Source organism: Rhamphochromis longiceps, linkage group LG15 (genome assembly GCF_057381845.1).
Source record: "Rhamphochromis longiceps isolate RC_006_pf linkage group LG15, R_longiceps_female_GT1.1, whole genome shotgun sequence".
In the NCBI taxonomy this organism is placed as follows: Eukaryota; Metazoa; Chordata; class Actinopteri; order Cichliformes; family Cichlidae; genus Rhamphochromis; species Rhamphochromis longiceps.
The window spans coordinates 23206550-23233498 of record NC_140571.1 but is presented as its reverse complement, the minus strand read 5'-3'; the positions used below and the strand labels follow the sequence as shown (position 1 = coordinate 23233498).

The window sequence follows — 26949 nt, the reverse complement described above, 5'->3', positions numbered from 1 at the left end:
AAAGATTAGGCTCAGACATTTATTGTTAAAGCAATGAAATGTAACAGTGTCCTGATTGAAAACTTTTTACATGGTGAAGCATCTGTTAGACTTCCTGCCGCCTCTGAAGGTTATTTTAATTTTTTATTTATTTATTTTTTTTACACAACCATCGATGGGACTAGTTTGAGACATTAGAGGACGACAATGCAACATTTAACTAAATGCGATTGTTCACGAAGAAGAAGAAATGTGTAGTTCTTGTCTTGCCACTGATATGAACACACAAAGAGTGGCAATGAATTTACCACCAACGTGTATGGGTTTCTTCAGAGGGCAACTCCTAGGCAGGTTAACGAGGTAAAACAGAAAATAAGTGCTCCTGCTGGTGACCAATGGAGTCCAACATGATGGGAGGCGGTTAAGATTGTGACAGGAAAAAAAAAGGTAATAAGTTCCAGTCCCGGTTTGGATAGCAGGTAAACAATCAAAGCCACCTCTACGTGACTTTTTTTTTTTTTTTTCTCGGCCCTCATGTCCCCATTTTTGCAATTTTGCTGGCCAGTGTCAGACCTTTACTGGTTAGAATGGAATGACCAGAAGAGATGGACTTTAAGCCTAGCCCTGGATAACTGGACTGCTATCAAGGTAACATCCAGCCCAGGCTGGACATGTGTGAAGGTGGAAGAAGAGAGGAGACTTGTTAGAGGATGGCTTGTGGTCTTAATAGCTGGCCTGAAATTATCCTCCATGACGCTCGTAGCATCTAGTAGGTTAATCTGCGTGAATACTTCTCCGTATTTTAAGTTCCATGAAGGGAGCCGGGAGCATTTCAGTGCCCACCTGGCAGGGTTTGTTTGGTGGCTCGGGTAGGTCTGGGTGGATCAGGCCTGAACTGTGGGTTGGCTGGTGACAGCGGGCTGGTTTCTCTCTGGGTCGCTGGCAGCAGTCAGATGTGGCTGGGTCATAAGAGGGGCGCAGAAGGCTGAAGGGGGAAAAAGAGGAAGTCAAAATCAGATTAAAAATAGTTATATCAGGTTAATTACAACTTTAATCATACTTCAAGAAGCTTCTGTCTTTTATTCCAGTCTTGGCAACTGTATATCCAACCTTAGCACATACTGCTGCAGAGACAAGTAAGTGAAATTCCAACTATGAGGTTGCTTAGAATGAGCTTTTCATATTTTATTTTATTTTTTCCACTGTGTATGTAGGACACATACAAACACCTTATCTAACAACGTAAACCTAACCACGCTCTGGCTATGCAAATAATGCACTGCTATTATTTGCATAGCCAATAACAGCAGTGCATAGCTTCCACCTAATTCAAAAGTGTTATCCTAACTCTAGACATTCAATTTAAATTAATTTATAGTATTGGTATCCTTGTTGTTACAGACATTTGATTCAATACTTGTGTTGGTGTGTCTGCACTGCTCTGCCAACACATGTGAAACTGAGATGTTTATGTTGGAATTGGAGCCAATAAATATTTTACTGAAGGGGAAAAAAAAAAAAGACTTCAAAAGCAAGAGAAAACTAGTATCCATCTACATTAGCAGGTCTACAGCCCACACAGTAGATTTAACACTGTACTGTAGATCAAGGAATTAAAAGTTAATATTTAATGACTGAGAATAGCCACATCAAAATGACCCTGAGAAATGAACAAAATAAGCTGTTTGTCTGCCCAACCACTAATTAAGTTACACAGACCACTTTCTCAGTATGTTCAAACCAACTGTTTATATTCCAAGTTTCACTTTTAAAATCATCATCCGTTGTATCTTACCTTCCTGCTTTTGCTAGTTGAGGCTTATCCACACCATCACTTTCCTGTAGAAGACAAAGGCACACTTTCAAAATTAAGCCAAACATTGACATACGGAGCATGAAATAAATAAGGTATAACTCTTCTGCCCTATTGTAAGGCCTCGTCTTATTCTAAGATAAAGCAAACCTCTTATTTTACCTGTAGGTTTTAGGGGAACTTACCTTTAAAAACTTTCTTATCGTACAACAGACCTGGAAATTACGTCAAGAATATCCAAGTTATCTATATAACTAGTTTTATGTTTTAAACAGCAAGCTATAAATTAGCCAAAGGGAACAAAGCTACTACAAGAGGGCAAAAGGGTCATCAGTTTGTTTTCCCCCATCTTACAAATGTAATGCTGTGCAAAGTTAACGTCCACATTTCAGTGAATGTGATATAACACTCCACATCCCATCTGAATAACTTAATTTGGACCTCTCTTTTCACAGGACAAATGCTAAAAATATCCCATAATCGTATCATCTGACAACAAGCAGAAATAATGAGCACACAACAATGTTGTACAAAGTGCCACCAACACGACATCACCATGCTCACGTTATGACAGCACCTAATGTGACACGGGTAAGGAATAAGAGACATGCAGGTACAAGACGACTAGAACAACACAGTGACTGATGCAGTGAATGTGCATGACGATGGTAAGTGGACAGCAGGAGCAGTTTTTTCTTTTAAACGGATGAGTGAGTAAGCAGAAGCTGCGTGCTGCCAGCGGACATGCAACATGGAGCGTGAAGATGGGTGAGGATGGGCCAAGACGGCTTTGTTTACGTGACAACATGGATGGATGACAACGTGACACATAAAAAAAAATAAAACAAAATAAAAAATTTTAAAAAGCAGTAGACGTGGCTCTTACAAGTCATTTTAAATCTGGTACGCTCTCCCCAGGTCTATCTTCCACTACTGGGTTGACTGAAGTTGGCGACTGGGGCTCAGGTGGCGGCATTGGCATAGGCAGGGGGATGGGCATGCTCTTTCCTTCTGGGGTTTCTGGACCCAGATTAGATGTAGGCTGGCCTATGATTACTGTGTTACCTGTTGGATTGGAGCATGAAAACACGAATCCTGAAGCATAAGAGCATGTTTAATCCACTGATGATGCAACAGAGACCTTAGAGCTGACTTTGATTTTTGTATTTATTTATTAAAGTTAGTGTTTAAACTCTAGAAAGCAAGAAGTAAAATATTTTTTTTAAAGAAAAGCTCAATTTAAAAGCAATAAATAAAGAAATAAACACCTCAGCATGTTATAGTTTATGCATTCGTTATGCTTTGAAGCTTTATCACACGTTCAGATTTTAACACAGTCGACCAAAGACACAGGTCATTCTGTAAAATGTGTACACAGAAAAGTCCCCGCTTCAGCAGGCCTGCTGAAAGAAAAGGGCTACATCATGAAGAAACAGTTTAACAGTTTTAATGAAACGAGCCAGAGCCGCAGGAGAGGCGTTTGTAGTGTGCTCTACAGCCACATCCAACAGAAATATTTGTAGAATTTACAGCATTTCTTTTTAAACAGATCTACAAATGGGCATTGCCACGTCACTTAATGTGATTAAATGCCTTTTTCCCTTCTTTTCTGAGGTCTTGATTATACTTTCTGCATCTGTGAGCCTGCTTGGGTCAGTGTGGATGTCTGTATGTTGGCCAATTTCTTGTGACCCCGCAGGACTTTAAATTACAATGCACCAACTGTGTACGTGCCCCAGATGGCAAATTTCAAGCAGACTTCAAAGAAATATACCAGCAATGACTACCCGAGTGTCTCCAGCTGGCTGGAGTCTAATCAAAGCTTGAGCTGTCAGCACTATTGGTCTCTGCACACTGTTTACTTCAGGTCTTACTCCATTTATTAACACTTCTGAATAGTTTCTGAAAAGCACATGTCACAGATTTCTTCAAGAGTGATCACAACTAAACTGGAGGGGGATGAAAAATAAAACAAACTAGACTCATCAGCAGATTAATCTGCAGAAAATAACTTGACAATTTTTTCATGTTTGTCATAATGATTCTGTGTAGAATAAATTTGTACAAGCACTGATTCCACTTTCCACATCACACGCACACAGCCTCAGGCTCACATTTACTGGATGACTTTATCAAAGTGGTTGACATTTAATAACTGGTGGCTACAGTCTTTTGCCTCTATGACGGAAGTAAAAAAAAAATTTAAAAAATGACTTTGTTTTGTCTATTGGATGCACAAATACCAATTCAGACTTGATCACAAATGAAAAATTACAATTTAGCGCAAATCTGATGAGAAAATAAATGAAAGTCATTTATCATTTTGTTCAGCTTGAGCCGAAATGATGGAAAGAGAGATTGTAGCCAACAAATAATCACACCAGAGGAAGTAAAAGCCCACCAGCGCACACTCGTTTGTCTTGCGTGGTCTGCTTTTGGCAGTGGCTGACAGCGTCAGTTGGTTGTCACCCGTCAGCCCTCAATAACTTTGCCCATTCCCTTTGTGGCTGCCTCCTGAGGCATGCTAGTTTTCTAAATACTGCCGCCCTAACTACGCCCACAGGCCTCACACAGTGGAGGCTGTGGCCTGTGGGGGTTTGGCTGGTGAGTGGTTGTCCTTGTGAAAAAGACTTCATAGTCTAATCCACTGACCCTGCGACGTCAACCAAATCCATCATTTTTTAATGATCTTATTTGGGTTTCAACTGAACTATAATTAAACACTTGCAAGATGTTTCCAAAGGTACCAGTAACAGTGTTAAATAACCTTGGATTATGATTTTTCTTACCTCCGTCCTGATCTGCTTTGATCTGGGCCTCCAGGTCTTCGGGGTTGACGTACTGGTAGTTTTCATCGTCATCTGGAGGTTTGCACTTCCCGCAGCAGAAACAGCAGCAGCAGCAACAGCAGCAGCAAGTGAATAATGTACAGCACAGCACCAGACCCTACAGGGATTAACATGCAAACAGATTTTTAGCCATATGACACAGAGGATCTAAAAGAACTTTAATCTTAATCTCCAACAAATTATTGACAGCAAACAGTGAGGATTTCATCCAATCCTTTATAAACAGATTACAGATGTCATTTTGCACAGTCAGTGCTTCTGTCACCATATTCAAGACTCATGAATGTGTAACAATCATAATTCATCTAAGACAATCACATAAAGAAAGAAAGGAAAAAAAAACCCTCCCCAAAAATGTTTAATTTGTAATTTCCCTAAATGGATTTTAGAGGCACAGAACATCTTTTGAGCGCAGGGACTGTAAAACCACATTACGAGCCTCACAAAGCCAGCATTCACTGCAGTTATGTTCGCACTCACTGTACTGTTATCCATCCCTAAACACTGACTATGAGGCACAGATGGAAATGGTGCATTTCTGCAGACGCAGAGGGTGACAGCTCACACCAGCAAGAAAACACCAGATCACGTTTCATATTGTACTCACGCTACAAAGATTGATCTAGCCTACTATGATCTGTAGCCATGATTAGAAAAAAGAAAAAAGAAAGAAAAAAAAAGTGCCACCAATCAGGAATCAGCCTGGTAAAGCACGGGCTGCTGGGAAATTAGTCAAGCGTGAAACTCCTTTATAAACCTGATCACTTTGCTCTAAAAAAATACCTATTAGCTCAGTTAACAGTTACAGATTATTATAAAAGCAAAAATAATCCTGTTTAACACAAACAGCAGATCAGTTTATTCTACCAGACTTCTAATACACAGACCTTGAACTGCATTAACAATATGTTGCTGTTACAATATGCACCACTAAGTACACATTAACTTATATTTTTGAAGTACACTGCACATTACCAAATAAAGGCATAAACCATTTTGTCCCAAAATGGTCAAATATATTTAGTAAATCCAGCTGAGCCACTTTCACACACGGCTGGGTTGTTGGGACAATGCTGGGAGAATCAGGTCTGCACATTTCACAGGAAGTAGCCAACTACAGATGTGTGCTGCCTTAGAAGAGCACGTATAAGTCAGGACATACATTTCTTTACTCTCACATAGGCTTAATTGGACATTGAGCCTATGTGCACCAGTGGGCTGTCAGGTTAAGGACCTTTGTATTCTGAGACAAAGCTCTTTAGGATAATTTCGAGAATGTTTGAAAACAGTTTAGAAGTCAGAGATAGCACACAAAAACACAAACACACCAACCTTAAACCACCATTTGGACATGAGAAAGTAGTACTTGACGCTCTCCTCTCCAAACTGTTCGGACACATAAAGGCCCATGGAGCCATATTCGTCGTAAATCTTCCTCTTGTTCTCATCATTTAAAATTGAGTTCGCATTGTTGATCTCCTTAAACTTCTCCGCTGCCTCTGGGTTGTCTGGGTTCTTGTCCGGGTGGTACTTCAGTGCTAGTTTTCTGTCAGGAGAGAAAGGAAAAGATCAACAAAATTATTGATCGTCTGCTCCAAATGTGCCAGAAAGAATCTGCTGCAAGTGTGAGTGAGGAAGAAATATCACATGGTTCCCTCACAGGCTCAAGCCCAGGATGTCATGGTTTAAAATTACATACACATAAAATTACAACCATATTATTTTCCACCACTTTCAACTCTAATGACCGGCTTAATCTTTTTCACATTATATTGCAGACTGTATACTGTACTCCTATCTAAAACTGATGAAAATAGCCTGACCATGGAACTAATCATAATATCCAATAGTTGTAGCCGTAACTATAACGTTAAATACCTTAGTGAAAATTATAAACGATTGTAAACTGTTATAAACTGCAAAGAAGGTGGAATGTCAACATGTCAGCTTGGATTCTGGAAACTTTCAAACTGTTAAAAAAATAAATAAATAAAAACTCTATAATGTCACAAGTCTATCCCACACATGAAACTACATTAAACAAGCAGCAGTATTATTTGTTTCTTCCATGAAAGTAAAATTAAAGCTTTAACTGTGATTTTGAGGCAGCTAATCAATTTGCACTTTCCCTATTTATTTCCTGAATTATAAGAATCTGAAGTGTCTGAAGAATCTTAAGTAAATGCATTACAGATATCATTTGAAATGTTTTCATGTCAGTCGTCTGCACTTTTACAGACAGAATTAACAGACAACTTGTAAAGAAATATTTCTGAACAGCACTTTAGTTATCTGGCAGCTTATGAGTAAACACTATCAGGGACACAAATAACACATTTGAACAGAGTAGTAGCACAGAATCCACCTGCTGTTCAAACCTTCTGTTTGCAGACAAAGAAACTTGGGAGCTGTAATTTGTGAGTCATGCAAAGTAGGGCTGCCACGATTAGTCGACTAGTCACGATTACGTCAACTATCAAAATCGTCGATGACCAATTTAATAGTCAACGCGTCGTTTGAAGCTTTGTAAGATCCCAAAAGACGCAGGAATGAGTAGTAGGATTTAAGAGTGTAATAACGGACTGAAACAGAAGATGGCAGCACTGCATGTACAAGGATGCCAACCGTTAAACCCTGAAGAAGAAGCTGTGTCCCAGAATTTATAGTGCGGCCCTGCTTAGTTTCCAACAATGGCGGCAGCTAGTTAGTTTTAATTTTACTCTTATTATTCTTTCTGGGTCACAAAATAAACGTTTAACACATTTTCAGGCGAGAATGTAGCTGTGTAAACCTCAAATATCTGCTCAGTTTATCAAGACATCTCATATTTTCAAAAGCGCTTCGACGTTTTCAGAGACGTCTGTTACCCACCAGCTCGATACCTAGCCCGGGTTCAAGGCTCACTAGAGCCCGTGAGAACACCGGACTCCCGGCAAATCGTTGTCAAACCCACCGCCGTCTTTCGCTGCTCAGGTTAAACGTATATGAGTCACTTAGATAACTTAAAATGTTATTGTTTGGCTTTTTTTAGTATTTTATTTGTTCCTGAGTAAATCAGTTTGGCTGAGATTCAAGTTATAGTTTTTACACAGCTGAATAAACGTCAAGCATACAACTGGTCATCAGAAGTGTGAGATGCTCGAGAATATACACCGGTGTCCTGTTATATTTTAGATATCAAGGAGTTTATTAAACTTCACAGAAACAATCTGCAAATTTCATTAAAAATTAAAAAATCATCTTGTCTTCATTTTTAGTTAGCACATACGCAAAACACTTAAAGCTGTAAGCTAATGATAGTTATATAAGAGCAGATGCATGCTGGTGCAATAAGCTGTAGGTTTTACGTCTAATGGATGCATGACCTGATTAGTCGACTAATCGCAAAAATAATCGGTGACTAGTCGATAGAGCAGGGCGATATGGCCAAAAATATTTATCACGATATATATTTGAAAATTTGCGATAACGATATAACCGACGATATAATTGATGCGAGACAAAATACAACTCCACAACATTACTAGCGCAAAATACAACCTTCCATTTATTTTCACTTAAACAAGAAGCTGGTTTTTATGTACATTAAAGCTTTATAAAAATGTAACAGTGCAAATGCAAATTCCTTGCTGAAAGTTTAACCAAAAGGCATTTCCAGTAGAAATGGGCTGACATATCCTGAGCATAACCATGTATAATATCCACTGAAGTTAAAAAGAGGTGCTTTGCAACATTAAACTGCAGTGTGCAGTACGCATTTTTCGGACCATAAGGTGCACGGGATTATAAGGCACATTAAGCGAAACAAAGCAGTCAGATAAATCAAACTTTATTAAACTCATTCTTCTTGCTTCCGCCACTTCTGTACCATTGATTCATTAATGTTGAATTCTCTGGCAGCTGCTCTATTCCCATGTTGTTGCAGTATATTAATGACTAACCTCGCATTGTGGATGGATTATCTCAGTTGTTCTCCTGACTGAAGTTTGGTCCGTTTACAGCATCCTGCCATGCGATTGCATTTGTCTCTAACCATGAAGAACCTTCACGTTAACTTTTATAAGTGGAAAAGTGTTAGTGTTCGTCCTCCAGCTTCACTGTTTATGTTATGCTAATATAGCTATGTCGCTAGCGATCACGTAGCACATCATTATATACCAACTAGCCCAACTTCAGTAACCCTACAAACGTCACTGCTGTTTAGTTTCCTGTCTTCATTTATGTTGGAAGTGATAGCAGAGCTGTAAGTTTGAATTTTTTCAGAAATCTCTCAGTCAGAACATGCTATATCATGCTTAGGTAACTAGCGAAACTAGCGAGCTAACTTCCGCTAGCTTCCTGCTAACTTCTAACTCCGTTAAATGTAATAAATTCTGTTTTCATGGATGCCTGGAAGTTAAACTTCATAATTACACCTGGTAAAGCAGCAATGCTGATTGTTTTATTAAAGATGAAAGAATTTAGACAGTTTTTAACTCTAAGTGATGCTGCAGTGTCGTTTGACCTGAAGCATACGGAGTTTAGGACCCAGATTACTCCCAGATTTAAGAGCATCTTAGTCCGACAAATATGACAATAACAACGGCCGCTTGCATGTTCTGCAAAAAAATGTGCTTTGTCATGTATCAGACGGACAAACACCAAACCAGTTCCACATCACTGAAGTTGCACCATTTTTACAAACCAATTCTGGTTCATCTGTTTCACTCAACAATCGGCCATGTGCGTATGAAAACAAAGGCACTGCGCATGCGCGTTTTACTCATATTCTATCGCGATATTTCATTTTCCTATCGTTGCCTAACATTATACCGGTATTACCGTGAACGGTATAATATGGCCCAGCCCTACTAGTCGACTATCAAAATAATCGTTTGTGGCAGCCCTAATGCAAAGCCACTCTAACGGTCCAAAATTAAGAATATGGGCAAAACAACAAAAAGAACTTTAATAAAGAGAAGTAACTAAAGTCCAGCTTACCTGTACGCTTTCTTGATTTCCTCTGCAGACGCTCCTTTCTCCAGACCTAGCACCTTGTACACACTCTCCCCAGAGGTGGACATCTTCCTTTGGGGGCGGGAGGAGTTTGGTTCAGCCATGGCTCACCTCTGTAATTAAAAGAGATCAAACTTATTAGGAGGCGCTGATACATAAAAAGCTCAGAATTCAAATGATTTATTTAAAGAATCTAAATACTCAGGCCAGTGTTAATTACCAAAGTAGTGCAGAAGGTGAGGTTCACCAAGGCAGAGGTGGTGTAAATAAAGAAGAAGTAAAGAAAAAGATACTGTTTTTCACTTTTCACTACAATAGGGAGACATAAATCAGCTGTTTAATATACCAAAGAAAATAAGGACACACCAGACAAAATAAATAGTACTACAAAAAAAACAAAAAACAAAACATAATCATAACACCCTCGGTTTGACTTACTTCCTGGTTCCTTGTCTGCCTCTCTACTGTTGTTCAGCATACCTCAAGTTTACGTCTGACCTTTACTGTTTCGGTTCACTACAGTGCTTACACTGAAAAAAAGGGACTGGCCATCTCTTGGATTTATGTAAGCATCTTGCATGTATTTAACACAATTGCCTCATGTTTTAAAGATAAATGTAACTATATAGTGTAAAAACTACATGATATGCAGAAAGGGTGTATTAAATTGTTCATATCATGTTCAGGTGAAGTAAGTCAATAAGATAGCAACGTTAAATCTCGTGAAACCACGCGTGATTTCATCTCGCGGGCTTTGGATCGTGGTTTAAAAAATGCATCCATCTCAGTCAAGTCAAGCAGCCAACTCTACGTTTTTTGGTATGTCTTGATTTTTTGAATTAATGTTTACCATATTTCAGCCAAATGTAGTTAAACGTCTAAAGTGCCGCCATGTAACATGCTAAAAAAGAGCCGTTAGCTTATTTGCTGTTTTATCTGTTGTCAAAGAATTGGCGCTTTTTCATTTGAATTTGTCTTTGGCACAAGAGCCGTAATATCACATTAAACCTAATTGCGAGGCACTCATAACATAATTTGGTTTTCTGTGTGAATAGATTTGTCAACTGACTCTTCAGTTACATTGTGTATTTACTGCACCGTGGTGTTAGTGAGATTTTGGACATTGAACAGCTTTAGCTAATATCATCAGCGGTATTATGCTAGCTTACATCCCTACCCCTCCTGCCCTCACCTGCTGTCCTTTTGTTTTTGTTTTTGTTTTTGTTGATGCACATTGAGAGACCACATCTATTCTGCATTTCACCAGGAGTCAGCTGATGGATTGTGGGTTCAAGGTGTTATGGTAAGAAAGTATATTCTATTTTCGCTTAAGGTTTCTGTAACTTAATTATAATAGGTTTTTTATAATTATTAGGTGCATGCATACTCAAATAGACCACCCTATTAATACAACTGAGAAATCCAAAATCTGCCATAGGTTTAACTTATACCTGTATGTATTGTCAGAAAGGTGATTACTGGACTCACATTAATGCACACTTGAACTAAAATGAGGTTGTAACTTGTGGGTTCTTGGGTTGCAAATCAGAAATAAACATCTTTGGATTTTTTTAATCCCATAAGATCTGGAAACACAGTTTTTATTCAACAAAACATTACTGATTATTAACCAAGCACAGTGCCTGCTGTTATTTCAAAATAATTTTATGTCATTTCAGATGAAATGCAGCATTCCAGTGCATCCCAACCATGCCTTTACAGTCAAGGTTTCTGACGGAGCTGAGTTTCTCTCTGACAGTCTGCTGAAAGTGTTTGCAAAGTGATCGGGGGAACAGGGCACAAAGCTAAAGGATGTAGCTGCCATAATGACAGTAAGAACTTTAAAATTCTTTAACTACAAAGTGTATATGTATTGCATTAGGTCAGTAAAAGATTTTTATGCTGCATCCATTGAAACAGTCAACTATTACCTGTGAGTACTGATTCCACCGAAAGGATGCCATAATTTTCGTCATGCATTTACTGGCCCACTGAGAAAAATTGATCTTTTTAAAAAAATAAATGTTCTGGAAACTATATATCCATAAAGTTGATGTCAAACAGGAACTTTTGATATTGCTTTGTAGATGCTGGTGTTGCATGTTGACTGGTTTAAGTTTTTGTCTGGGATCATTTTCTTCTGTGCTACTGAAAAGTTCACAAATCTCTGTTTTCTTTGTTATAATACTTTAGGATGACATTAATGCTCGAAGGGAGTCCCTCATCAAAGTGCTCCGCATCTGTGTGAAAGACAATTGCAACATCTTGGTGCAGGAGTTCATGGTGAGTGTTTTATGAGTAGATTGTGGCTTTGCAACATTTAAAAATGCATTTAGTTATCCACTTGATCCTCATTGGACTGGTTAGGACCAGTAGTCCTCTTTAATAATTTGAAGTTCACATGAGGCCTAGTAGTGAACTCGGCCACCGGCCCTTGAGGCCCCACCCCTGTATTAGGGGTCACATCAGTGTGAAAAAACTTTAAATTTGTCATTCTAGTGAACAAAGGAAAATCCCACCAATATTTACATTAGCTTTTGTTTGAAAAAAAAAAAAAGACCAACAGCTAACCAAATTGTGGGGCTGAAAGTCTAAATTCTAACATCTTCTGAGTGACAAAACCTGGATTTCTGATGGGCCGGTGTCTTTCTAACAAAAACTAATGTAAAATTATGTTTTTCACCCTCTCTTAGAAACTCTGTTAGACCATGAATGGCAGCATGGCAGGCCACTCTTTGGCTATAGCTATTTACTATGTTGCTTGCATTGGTTTAAATTACTCTAACATTAGAACTGGTAGATTCAAAAGAGATGAGTTTAAAAGGGAATCTTAAAAAAATGTTTTGTGTTTAACCAGGACTTGACTGAGGCCACTGCACAGATTGAGAAAACCACAATGAACATCTGTCTCCAGAGGATGCACCAGGCAATGACTTTTCTGATGTTGGCATCATCATCGAGGGTATAGTAGTTCTTCAAGATCTGGATAACGTGACCTTTGCAGTAGCCATGCTGTTTGGACCTTTTTTATTCCTTCAATATGAGTTACCCATCACAACTCTGCTACACTTTTGAGGTGATTCAAAGGGTGGTAATGGAGTTGGAAGCAACTCAGCTCTCAAGAAAAGTTCACAACTAAGACAAAACTGCTCCTGCAACGAAAGCTCACTGTTATGCATGTGAGGTGACCAGCTCTAGGTGAGAAGACATTTAAATCTCACACTTGTTCTGCTGCATTTTTGAAGCTCAATTCCAGGAACAGATCGCAGGGTTCATTTTTATATACACTGCAACTGCCATGAGGACGAGCCGTTTTTTTGTTGTTGTTGTTGTTTGTTTTTCCTTTTGCTCTGTACAAGTTTTCTGTTTGGCAGCATTTTTAAATTTCTCTTTGTATTTTTTTCTTTCTTTTACTAGTGAAGAGATGTAGCATGAACAGTTATGCAGTCTAAATATCCCATATGGGCCGTGTGAAATGGTATTTTCAGTTTCATTCAGTTGAAGTAAGGAACGTTGAATATTTCTAAGTGTGCTGTTTTGAACCAAGATGTCACAGTATGATCAGTGCTGTAATTTTTGACAGTCACTGTATCAATGTTATTTTTGCATCTCTTGAATAAAGGTTTTGACCTGCAAGTGCTAATTTCTTTAGTTATTGGGGTAAAATGGGTAATGTTAATAGGAAGGTGTTTGCCAATTCAGTAACCTAATTTAATGTTAATGGAAACTAACATTACCTCAAATTGTTTAGTTATAATTGTTGTTTAACTGAATCTTGACGTCAGAGGCCTTAAATAGAATGTTTTGATTTGTTCTTTCCCAACATTTTTCAAAAGAAAGAGTCTAATTTCTTTGCTGTGATTGATTCCAGAGAACACGGAAGAACTGACATTATTTAACTGTTGATTTATGTAGATTCAGTAGTGGAGTAATGTCAGTTTAATTCTTTACCTACTGTCAATGCAGTGAAATTAGACATTTTGTTTTGAAAGGTTACTGGTGGATGCCAGCAACCATCTTGGAAGAGGACAATATAATCTGTTATAAGGCCTCCATTTGAAAATTGTGTATTTGATACTAGAATATAATAGCAAAATGTAATTTGAAGATAACATGTAGTATTTAAGTGACCAAGTAGTATTGGGTAAAAGTTATTGAATGGTGTTGGGATAAAGTGAGAAAATTGTGAAGGATTAAAATATTTCAAGAGCTCAAATTACTTCATCAAAACATGTTTAAGTCACATTTTATCAACACAAATTGCACAGGTTTATTGAACATGAATAAATTGTGTTAATTTAACTCAATTGTTTAAGTTGCTGCCAAAGCAAAACATCTGTGTGCAACAAATGTCCACCATTGAATTAAGTAAATCCAACAACATATTTTTTTCAGTGTACTTCAAATGCAATTTTCTCCAACAGTGAACAAATAACAGCTTTAAAAACCCAATGTAGACTAAAAAGACAAACTGACGTAGTTGGCCAAGCTCTGGTGAACATACTGGAACATCTACCAGCTAAAGAGCCACATATTTACTTAAAGACTAAGTAAAATAGGGAATATAGTGTATGCTTTCTAATAACAAGCAACGGTGACTGCACAAGTTGCAGATGTACAGTTGCATGTTACACAGGATCTGTGTAGCATTAGTTGCTTTCGATTGACCAGTTCTCCCATTTCTCAGCCTGTCCTCATGTCTTCTAGTTTCAATAAGCTAAGATCACAATAGTAAAAAGCTCAGTGCTGCATTTCACATGCCAACGTGGCACATCACGATGGCCGTCTCCAAAAACACCCTTCATTAACCACCAATGATGACGTTGCTGTAACACTGCTAGATTTGAAAATAACTTTCTGCAACAAGCTTCACAAATCAGCTTAAACTTGACAGTAATTAGTTCTATTGCACCTTCTGGGCAAATCCTGTCTTTTTAAGACAGCTTTTGTTGTGCACATCTTCGAGGCAAATGCAGTTATTTTTGTCCTCTCCGCCTCCTTCAGTGAAAATGCAGAGAAATGTTTAGAGAAAAGGGTATAACATGATACTAGCAACCCTGAGTATGCAAACCACTGAGAAGAGAGTAGGAGAAGCCTCCTTTATGGAGGCAATGAATCACACAAGTATTTAGAAGCAGAGAGTTAGTGTTTCACAATTACTCCATACAAAATGGATTTCTGATGAACTACGATTACTGTACGCGTACACAAATACACTCACATTGAGTCATACTGAGCCACACGAATAATGCCACCCAGGTCATTGACTAAAGAAGATTACATTTTGCTGATCTCACAGATTACCCGTCCAAGTCCATGTCAGACAGGGCCAACGTTCTGGTCAGAGGCCAGCAAGACAACTGCACAGATATGTGCAACAAACCAATCGACTGTCATAAGCGTTTAACTGTAACCCTTGTAATTCTACATCCTGAATCCAAGGAATCCTTGACAGTAAATAATTAACACAAAAATGAAACACAACTAAGAGATGTATTCACACAGGATTAATTTTTCCATCTGGCACACTTTGCCTTTGGGATTTTTATTCTACTCATTACAGACGAAGCAGATTTGCAAAAGGATTAAATTTAGATGAATATGTAACAGTTACTAATTAGAGAGATCACAGCTAACACTACAGATTTGTGAATGGGGCTTTTGTTATGTCATCTAACCATTACAAAGTTCTGTGCCATTAATATATGAACTCAGATATTAACTTTATCAATATTGTACCATTCTGAGTAATGTCTGTAAGAATTAACTAGTTCCCCTCATTTAATTGTGCAAACTGAAACATGTTTTTGAAGTGATTATAATTAAGCGGGATCTACTATGCTTATTTCTTGCTCCATATCTTATTTTTGTTTTAGTCCTGGACTAGAGTAGCTTTGCATTAGGGCTGGGCCATATTATACCGTTCACGGTAATACCGGTATAATGTTAGGCAACGATAGGAAAATTAATTATCGCGATAGAATATGAGTAAAACGCGCATGCGCAGTGCCTTTGTTTTCATACGCACATGGCCGATTGTTGAGTGAAACAGATGAACCAGAATTGGTTTGTAAAAATGGTGCAACTTCAGTGATGTGGAACTGGTTTGGTGTTTGTCCGTCTGATACACGACAAAGCACATTTTTTTGCAGAACATGCAAGCGGCCGTCGTTATTGTCGTATTTGTCGGACTAAGATGCTCTTAAATCTGGGAGTAATCTGGGTCCTAAACTTCGTCTTTTTCAGGTCAAACAACACTGCAGCATCACTGGGAGTTAAAACTGTCTAAATTCTTTCATCTTTAATGAAACGATCAGCATTGCTGCTTTACCAGGTGTAACTATGAAGTTTAACTTCCAGGCATCCATGAAAACAAAATTTACTACATTTAACGGAGTTAGAAGTTAGCAGGAAGCTAGCGGAAGTTAGCTCGCTAGTTTCGCTAGTTACCTAAGCATGATATTGCATGTTCTGACAGAGATTTCTGGAAAAATTCAAACGTACAGCTCTGCTATCACGTCCAACATAAATGAAGACAGGAAACTAAACAGCAGTGATGTTTGTAAAGTTACTGAAGTTGGGCTAGCTGGTATATAATGATGTGCTACGTGATCGCTAGCGACACAGCTATGTTAGCATAACATAAACAGTGAAGCTGGAGGATGAACACTAACACTTTTCCACTTATAAAAGTTAACGTTAAAGTTCCTGATAGTTAGAGACAAATGCAATCGCATGGCAGGATGCTGTAAATGGACCAAACTTCAGTCAGGAGAACAACTGAGATAATCCATCCACAATACGAGGTTAGTCATTAATATACTGCAACAACATGGAAATAGAGCAGAATTCATTCATTAATGAATCAATGGTACAGAAGTGGCGGAAGCAAGAAGAATGAGTTTAATAAAGTTTGATTTATCTGACTGCTTTGTTTCGCTTAATGTGCCTTATAATCCCATGTACCTTATGGTCCGAAAAATACGTACTGCACATTGCAGTTTAATGTTGCAAAGCACCTCTTTTTAACTTCAGTGGATATTATACATGGTTATGCTCAGGATATGTCAGGCCCATTTCTACTGGAAATGCCTTTTGGTTAAACTTTCAGCAAGGAATTTGCATTTGCACTGTTAATTTTTTATAAAGCTTTAATGTACATAAAAACCAGCTTCTTGTTTAAGTGAAAATAAATGGAAGGATGTCTTTTTGCGCTAGTAATGTTGTGGAGTTGTATTTTGTCTCGCATCAATTATATCGTCAGTTATATCGTTATTGCAAATTTTCAAATACCGTAATTGTCGGGCTATAAGCCGCTACTTTTTGCACCAGCTTTGAACCCTGCGGCTTTTAGTCAGGTGTGGCTTTTCTATGGATTGTCCATGATTTTTGTGATATCGTAAGACGATTTGTTTTGTTTGTTCCAGTGTTGTACGGCACTACGTTGCCTGGCGGAAGGGCATGTCATCAGACACACAGTATCGGGTTCAAGAGTGGTATGTTGGTCACATGTCCATCCGCCAGGCAACATAGTGCCGTACAAGTAGCGCGAAAAACAAACTTCAAAGTAGCGCTACACGTTCAGCGGGAGTCGTGGATGATGTGCGGCGATAAACGTGCGAAAAGCAAGTTATGCCCAACTCAACCGGTGGAATCTGACAGCGTGGAAAAGTGTGAAAACATCCATGATCACCAACGGATTTCGAAGGGCTGGACTGCTGCATGATGGAGAGGAGGACACCGCCACGGCCCTTCAGAGGGTGTTCGACTCTGACACTGACAACAAAGGAAAGAAGCTGAGAGTGGATAACGTAGCCATCCTGAGCCTGTTCGTATCCGACACTGGAGAAGAGGACTTTGGTGGTTTTAGTGCGCAGGAAGATGGTGGTGAATGACTGACTTTTCTTCTTGTTAAAGCCGTGTCACTGCACCTGAGCCTAAAAGGTAGTCCAATCTATTTTTCTGGTGTGCCCTAGGTTATTGTTATGTACTACATTTGTTACTCATTTATGAAGCACAGTACATGTTTCCTACTTGTAATTACCGCTACTTGTACATATACCTAAAAAGTTATGCAAATATGTACCCATAACTTGTTTTTCAAAATATTAATAAAAGGGATGTGTCTCCAAACAGCCATCTCTTTCCTGACAATTCGCTTTGTGCATATTCTCTTACATATGATAAGTCAATATTGAAACACCTGCGGCTTTTAGTCAGGTGCGGCTAATGTATGTACAAAACAGGATTTTCCCCTGATTTTAGCTTGTGCGGCTAATATTCAGGTGCGCTTTGTAGTCCGGGAAATACGGTATATATCGTGATAAATATTTTTGGCCATATCGCCCTGCTCTACTTTGCATGAATCAAAGATTAAAGTTATCCTTATTTATGTTATACTGGGCTTTGGTCCAGCCCCTTAATTCACTGGTCTGAAAAACAAAACAAAGCTAATGAAATGGTCAGACATAACAGAGCTGCATATCAGATAAGCAAACATTGACTCTCTGCCTTTAACATATACAGGAACCCTGGAATATATTCACACGTTGAACCTGAACTGCACTTAAACCTCATTTTGTGCCATTTAATGGCAAGAAAATGTTTAACTGCAAGAAAAACATCTTGTGTTTCTGTGGGTGTCCTTCAAAGAAAAGCCTTTTCTTCTTTTATCAAATCTACAGTTCAATGTTAATTTTGCATTTAACAAGAGGGAAAAAGATCAAATTCAATTCAAACTCTAGCTCAAAACCAGTGAGCGAAAACAACTTTGTTGATATTGCGTTCTCATCCAGATAGTTAAGAGCGCCCTGATGTGAGAACAAAATAATTGGCTTCACACTGCTCATGTGGATTTGCAATTTTAACAGATGGCACTTAAAGGTAGCATATTTTATTCACTTGGTTCCCGATTCAGTCAGATCAACAGATTTAGGTCACTTTAGAGTTTATATAAACACAGAGCAGACAAAACATATTTCTGAGTATTTTTGGAAAAATTGCAGCTCATGAATGTGAAACTCAAGTTCTCTCAGCTCAGTGGATTCACAGCTGGCTGATTTAGGAAATTACCTTGCTCTGGTAGGAGTGTCTCTGCAGGATAACACTGATAACACATTCAATTAAAGAAAATAAAATAAAATAAAATAAATGGCATTTATATTTCACTGTATAAAATAAATCTGTACAGAAGGATACATCTTAGAATGAACTCCTGAGTCGATAAGCAGAAGTGTCATAATGAGCACACGTGACAACCACCGTATTGTCTGCCAGACTGTACCGCTGGAGGACTCTCACATATTGCATAACAAAGTATGTTTATCACCCTTTTATTACAAAGCATTTGTTAATTCTTCTTACAGTCTGACTTTCCATTTACAAGTAAGCGTTTGTGTTCTTTCCCACTTTCTGTATATCCACCACTTTGGACCTCCATCAGTTTGCCTACTGCACCAACAGGTCAACAGAGGACACCATCACCACAGCGATCCACGTTGCCATGACTCATCTGAACAATCCCAGCACTTATGTCAGAATGATGCTCAGTGGCTTTGTACCTGTGCTAAGCACAATGACAACAGTGCATCTAATCTAAAGAAAAATCTATTTGAAGAATAATAATAATAATAATAATAATAATAATATCCAAAATATTATACAGATCTATTGATAGCTGCAGCAATAACATAATAACTGGGTTGTGCTAAAAATGCACACTGGAGACTGGAAAAAAAGACAAAATCCAGTAAGGCTTTTGACTGAAATAAACCCTCCAAATAAGAGTTCAAAAAGGACAATTTTTCCTCTGTGATGGAAGCTCTGCAGGCCCAGATGGCGTTACTGCTGAAGCCAAGAGAGCTGATGTAAATACATCTCGAAACATGGTGCACAAAACAAGGGGCAGGCATGCAGGCAGGAGGGGCAGCATTTACACAGACAAGCCTTCAATATTCCTAAAATAATCCTTTGTGATCACCAAACTGCTCTGAGGAAATGTACTACGCTTTGATCAAACTGCAACTCGCAGCGAAGCAATCGATCGAGACCCACTCAGCCAGGTCTATTAGGTTAATTAGCCAACTGCAGTCTTTGTGGTGCAGACTTTAGAAATCCGCCCAGCATGTATGCAAATGGAGCTCGCCAATATGAAACGACAATATGAAAATGAACCAACAGGAGTACAAAAGCTGGAAACACAGGAAAGAGAAAGGAGTCACTGCCAAGCATTAGACAATGAGCCTTTTAAAGGGAAGATATTTATCAAAGTTTAACCACCATTTGTTTGAGGCTTTTTGCTGAGACAGTGTCAGATCAGAGGGAGAGAAAGTAAGTGAATGGGTTTTACACAGGTCTAGCTGACAAAATGAGACACTTTCAGCCAAAAACACAAGGTTTGTGGTAGAAATGAGCCTGAACAGTCAACTAGACAATCAAACCTTGCTGCTTGATGTTTGTTTTTTGCCAGAAATGCTAGATGATGAATCTACTCGTGTAAAATAATATTAACCTACAACACCACCTTCCACTAATCAGGGCTGCAGAGCCTCTATCTTTTTGAGACGGGAAGATTCAAATAGATGTAAATAAGCAAGATAGGTTGACAGCCCTGTGAAGCAGCAGAATTCCAACTAGAGCTGGGCAATATGAGGAAAATCTAATATCGCAATTTTTTTAGGCTATATCGCAATACACAATATTTAAATCATGATATGTTTAAATAACCTCTATAAACAAATGTTATTTTCAACTATATAGTGCCTAGAATTGCGCTGGTATACACATTCAAATCGACCATTCAATATTTATTTTTCTACTTTGAACACAAAAAATCTGAATGAATTGAAATGTTTTATTTTAACCATCAGTTGCACACAGAGGTTTTTCACAAACGGCTATACTGTGACAGTAAGCCTCTTTCTGTGGTCAACACTAGGCCTTTAACAAATGAGTACATCCAGCAAATAAGCAATAAAACAACTGAGATTAAAAAGATGCTCTTTTGTACTTGTAACATATAAAAATTGTAAGACAAAAGCTGCGATTAATGATGCATGGGAGAAAAAAAAAAAAAACCCTCAGTGAATTACATGCAGACATACTAAATGGTTACGATAAAGCCACTTTAACCATCGTAACCACAGCCCGGCACAATATACAAAGTCAGTCACAGACTAACCACTGAATCACAGAAAAAGAGGTGTTTTAATCAGAATCAGAATCAGAATACTTTATTGATCCCTGGGGGAAATTATTTTTTGTTACAGTGCTCCATTTTAAACCAACATTAAGACAAGACAGACAATACGCTAACTAAGAATAGTACAATATATACATATATATATACATACATACATACATAAGTCACTTATAAATAAATATTTGGAAAAGAAACATGTGTAGTTGTAGCAGCAAACAGTGTGTTAAGTGGATGCGTTGTACAGGGAGATGGCCACAGGCAGGAATGATTTCCTGTGTCGTTCAGTGGTGCTTTTCGGTAATCTCAGTCTCTCACTGAACGAGCTCCTGTGACTGACCAACATGTCATGGAGTGGGTGGGAGGTGTTATCCAACATTGTCTTTATCTTGGACAGCATCCGCCTCTCCGACACCACCTTGAGGGAGTCCAGCTCCATCCCCACAACATTGCTGGCCTTACGGATCAGTTTATTAAGTCTGTTGGCATCTGCGACCCTCAGCCTGCTCCCCCAGCATGCAACAGCATAGAGGATCGCACTGGCCACCACAGACTCATAGAAAATCCTCAGCATTTTCTGGCAGATGTTGAAGGACCTCAGTCGCCTCAAAAAATATTTTGACATTTAGGGCTCTGCATGGACAAGCACCAACATACATCAGCGATCTTTTACATCCTTACATCCCCAGCAGGTCCCTGAGGTCATGTGATCAGGGCTTGCTGGTTGTCCAGCACATGAGGTTGAAAACAAAAGGTGACAGAGCTTTCGTAACTGTGGCCACAGACTTTTGAACGCTCTCCCATTGAGCCTGAGACCTGTGGACTCAGGCTCAGGCTTTGAAAAACAGCTAAAAACTGATCTTCTTAAACTTGCTTTTGGTTGATTTTTGTTTTTATGTTTTAGCTTCTGTGAAGCACTTTGTGATTTTATTCTTGAAAGGTGCTATATAAATAAAATTTTACGTTACTTTTTTCAACTGTAGATTAACCATTGAATGTTAGAGAATTTTAATTTCGTGCACTTATTCTACAGCTTAAAATTAAAAAATTTTTTAAATATCCTGCTTGTTACGGGATAATGTGTGGAAAGCTTCCAGTACTTTTTCCTGCAATTTTACATTCATTTCTTGGACTATAAGCCCAAGAAGACCTGCTACAACAGCTTTTCCTCGTATTGGGAAAAAACTGAGATGAATTATTCTTCTTAAGATGCCATAGGCAGTGTAACTAAGAGAGGATTCAGGGTCACCTGATCCAGCCCTAACAATACGCTTTATCAAAAAGGAAAGTTTTAAGCTTAGTCATAAAAGTAGAGAGGGTGTCTGTCTCCTGAATACGAACTGGGAGCTCTCGCCACACAAACTGAAGGCTCTGCCAAAAGGCAGTTAATAAAATATACATTTATAATAATACTGACAAATGTACCAGCGCCTAAAACAGCAACTTAAAGAGACAGAAGCAGGCTATGAAAAAATCCATATTTAACAGTACTTATCACCACTGATATAACTGAGAATTGACATAATTCAATTTTAAGGGTACTTACAAGCACATTTCTACTGGTGATATTTTTGAGCACAGATCCATATGTAGGAGTACTTAAATGATCATTTTCTGAACGTTATTATTAGTAAAGAACAAAGGCATCTGACTTCTGCTTTGCTCCAGCTGAACTAAGCTTTTCTATTCCTTAAGAATGGAGTGTTTGTCAAAAACCACAAGTGAAGAGAATCATGTGAGAACTGCAAGCAAAAACTCCCTAAAAAGTCCTCGATCAGTGAGGACAGCAGCTCTTCAGACAGTCTGCAACACTGCTGGGTTTAAAATAGACGTCTTTGTTGTTGAAAATAACTGTGGCTTTTAAAGGTGTGTAACATGATAACTATGTAATCGAAGCAGTCGCCCTGCCACACAGTTTAACGGATCTCTGACACACTGCTGGAAATTCAGTGTAACAGAGAGTTCATTATTACACAATACTGAATATAAACAGTTACACTCCTGGTATGCAGTACTGCAGCTGCTCTTAAAAGGTGCATACTTTTATATGCAGTATGTCTACAACTGGGGCCTACTGCATCTTATTATATTGCAACTTGAACTTTGACCATCTTGTTGTGGGAAGCTGATGGAGAAGATTGTGGCCCCAAAAGCAAGCTAAATGCTTCACCCTAAAGTCTGTAACAAATTTGAAAACTTTTCTTTTTCTTTTCAAATTTGCAGAGCCTTTCATTTTGATTCAACTGACAAATCAGCTAGATTCAAAAGAGCTACTGCCCTTAAGTGTGTTTAAGGTCATTGTAAAGGACCTTAATCATGTCTGATCGCTTCTGCCCCTGTTTTTCCCAAGTCAAACTCTCTCAACCAACCAGCTGAGCAACTGACAGACAACACCACTGTTACTTTGTATACTTAAGGAAACAATCTTTGGCTTTTTCATTCTTCAACCTCAGCTAACGGGTTTAGTCAGTAGCTTCAGGTTATTCTGAAATAAAATCAAGTTAATTTTGTCAATTATGTCCATTATTAGAGTTTGAAAAGAGGAACATACAGGATATGCACACTGTGCAACAACATCTCAATCACACGTCACTACCCCTTGATGAGTGAGATTTTTAGGTTTCTGAGTGCAGGACAGGGTGGAGAAGAGAAGGGAAATATGATAATTGACCTTTTAAATGATTATAGATTTGAAAGGGGGAAAAAAAATCTGACAGTGGCATTGAGTCTTAAAATAACTGTTGTTTGTCATTATTTTCAAGTTTTTGGGTGTTCACTACTTGACCTACAGAAACAACAACAACAACAACAACAACTAAAGCTGCCTTAAAACAACTGAGCCAGTCCTCTCCATTAAGATCAGGGTCATATGATGGCTATTAAAGTAGATAAAATATGTCAAATTAAATTAAGTGATATATAGTAAACCTTCAAGGCCTCAGGATATTTGCTTGGTTGGTTGGTAATCCAGCCTCAAACATCAACTGCTGCTACAAACGAGCAGCTGTCTTTATGTATGGTCGAATGCATCCAAGCTTCTACTATGGGGAAAAAAGAACAGCTGTACAGCTCACAGAAACAGGACAACAGCCAGCACTACCATGAGTGTTACTGTGCACCTCAGAGTATTTAACATCAATGCATGAGATACTGTTTAAGTTAGCAGCTCAATCATTGAGATTATTGTTAATTTATGAATCCATCTAATGGTACTTCTGCTATGTATGACAAAAGAAATTTTCTTCTCATTCATATGTCAAAACTCAGTCATCTTGCTGTTGTCATCAAAATACAAACTCAAATCTTCTTAGTCTAAAGAGAATAAGTAGAGGTCTAATCCAGGGCCTTGACTTACATATTTAAACAAACCTGTAGAGGTTAAGGGCAGGAAGAATACAGCCTTCTAATCAAATATAGAGAATATTTATATTACAAAGAGAAATATAATAAGAAAGATTAGGATCTTAATACTGTGGATGCTTAATCAGTATCCACACTAATAAATAAGACAAGAGCTAAGCCTCGTCCAATAGTTAGTTTACAACATTGGAGAAAACCAGATAACCCTCACATTTGAGGTGATGAAGCAAGACAGGGAATAATATCAGTATTCCCTTAGTGAGAGATTATGTAAGGTGTTCCTGTGATGTTGAATGCAGGGCACAACAATCTATATGTACACAACGTAGATCTTAAACGAGTGGGACCTATTCTAGGTCTTTAAATTACTTTAACTGCACAGACAATCAAATATCTAACGGAAACCTAAAATTATTTCCCCATTCTTGCCTGTATCTGTGTACTTCCCAATATTTATAGATGAATACAACATTATTCTTTTTTTCAATTCTGATAAAATGCCAAAAAATAAATGCATGTAGATGATCGGTTTCTTTTGTTGTTGTTCTTACTTTACACGATTACACATAACAGACACACGTGGGCAGGGATTTAACCCAGATCTTCAATTTACTCAGTCTTACCAAGCTTATTCTATTTTACAGCAACAGAGAAAACCAGAAAATCCTCACATTTCAGAAGGTCAAACCTGAAATGATCAAACCGTCTCACAGGTAGGCTGTGAAGCAGGGTCTTCTCGAGAGAGTAAGTGCAGAGGAAAATGGTATTTTATCCTAATTGGGTCATTAGATCAATTCTGAATCTAAACAACCTGAATTTTGTCGGATTCTGATTTTTCATGTATGTGTAGAGTCAAAATAACCTAAATACTATTACACCACCATAATTTAAAACCACAGCAGGCAGCCCCCTGAGAGAAATGGGTTTTGTGGCATGTTAGGATAAAGATGAGGGTGTAATGAAGGAAGGAGTGGTGCGTGGTTGTCGTCTGTTTGTCCTTGTGCAGCGCTAATCCCTTTTGCTAATCTCCCAGCACATGGGGAACTACTTTCTATTTTACACCCCGCCATTCATAAATCCGTGATACCTTGTTTTATTTGGTTTATTCTGCCATTAATTTTGTCTCCATCTTTCTTAATCAACTAAAAATAAACCTGTCGTCCTCCTCACTGTGGCGATGACAAATAGTTAGCCTTGCTTCTATGGAGATCATTCTACCACTAAATTCATTTAATTTATGGAAAATAATTTCATTAATAAATGCACCAAAAATATGCATTAATCAACCATAAAGCTGGCAATGTGCATTGGACATGGCGATAGACCAGCCTCCATCTATAGTACATTTAAATGGTAAAATCAAATTTAAAATTAGGAGAATTTTCACTAGACTTTTCATTTTGATTGCACTTTTTTTTTAGTAAAAAAAAAACAAACAAACAGGGTTTATTTCGACTGCAGAGCAAATTCTCAAATTTTCAATCAGTCGGCATCGAAATATATCTCGCTGCCGACTAAACTAACTCGTTATAGATGAGCTTCATGGTGGGGTTAACAGACTAGGGCGAACCTTAAATTGACAGATTTTTGAATGGGGTTTGGTGTACGTGACCGTGACACCTACCCACGGTTAGCTAACCTCACGCTAGCTAATTTAGTGCCCCCAAACGCCTTACCTTGTGCAAACTGAACTCTGTATATCTCGCTGTACGGTTAGCTGGATCATAGAGGCATCCGAGTTAGGCTCTTAACTCCCAATTAACGGTCGGAATCACGGTGCCGTTTGCCCGCTAGCAGCCCACTGTAGCCGGCGGGTTTCTGCTGCTTCGTGTATGGCTCCTCCTTCCAGGAAATGAAGGAAGAAGTTGCTCAGTTTTGCCAGAGCCGATGTAGGAGAGACGCTCCACATCCCGTAGCACAAGAAATGGGTACACTCAGCCGCCGAAGCACCAGGGGGCGACAATCAGATACTTAGTAGTGAAGCACCAAACTGTGATTCTAAACAAGCTTCCCATTTTAGATTCGTTTCCAGAAGCAAAGCATTTATAATGTGTCCAAAGTTAAATAAAAGAACATGGCCTTTAGTTTTTTTCTTACAGGAATGCTGATTGATTTTCCCTTTCATATGTTAGAAAGTCATCATCCAGAGAACGTATTTTCATCAAACTGTGGTTACAACAGCAGCAGAGCTCACTACAATATGGACAACAGAGCAAAGGAAACAAACAAACAAACAAATAAAACATAAAGACACATAAGAAACTAACCTTCAGACAAATACATGCAGTGTCAAAAAGAAAAACAAAGGAAAAAAGAAAATTAATAAAAGAAACCATCAATAAATATTTAGAACAATAACAAGTTATTTCTTAAATCTGATGAGTGATGTTACATTATGATAAAGATAAAAATGATGCTGCAATAAACTAAAAGCAATCAACTGTAAACGTTGCAAAATTTCCTGATTCTCTCAGACTCCACTGATCAACAACAGCAGCATATCAACAGTATTTCATCCTTTCTGGTTTTATACAAAAAATCTTTTAGATATAAAATGAGATCATTTTAATATTGGTTGTTTTTCTGTTTCAAGCTTTACTTTTAATGTGTGTATTTAGGTGTTATCTAATCTTATTTCATATTAAAACGCTGAAAGTGAATTTCATAAAATGTTTTCTAACCACTTTTGAATGAAGTCCATCCATCCATACATCTTCTTCCGCTTATTCAGGGCAGGGTTGTGTAACAGCCTAAGC

The 26949-nt window shown here is 38.2% G+C and overlaps 1 protein-coding gene and 1 long non-coding RNA gene across 3 annotated transcripts; one reads left to right on the top strand and one right to left on the bottom strand.

Moving 5' to 3' along the window:
* Positions 1 to 390: 390 nt before the first annotated feature.
* Positions 391 to 26050, bottom strand: dnajc5ga (DnaJ (Hsp40) homolog, subfamily C, member 5 gamma a). The gene is made up of 7 exons (XM_085382497.1): positions 25870 to 26050; positions 9622 to 9749; positions 5974 to 6187; positions 4582 to 4738; positions 2679 to 2857; positions 1775 to 1818; positions 391 to 964 (listed from the first exon to the last, which is right to left on the bottom strand). The coding sequence occupies exons 2-5, from the start codon at positions 9738 to 9740 to the stop codon at positions 2682 to 2684; spliced, it is 666 nt and encodes a 221-aa protein (XP_085238623.1). The 5' UTR covers positions 9741 to 9749; positions 25870 to 26050; the 3' UTR covers positions 391 to 964; positions 1775 to 1818; positions 2679 to 2681.
* Positions 10437 to 13985, top strand: LOC146652657 (uncharacterized). Of its 2 annotated transcripts, XR_014907626.1 has the most exons (5): positions 10437 to 10455; positions 10876 to 10939; positions 11316 to 11468; positions 11830 to 11919; positions 12494 to 13985. It is a non-coding gene; the product is annotated as an uncharacterized LOC146652657 (long non-coding RNA). The 2 variants fall into 2 exon arrangements; XR_014907625.1 differs by lacking the exon at positions 10437 to 10455 and having other exon boundaries at positions 10809 to 10939.
* Positions 26051 to 26949: the final 899 nt, after the last annotated feature.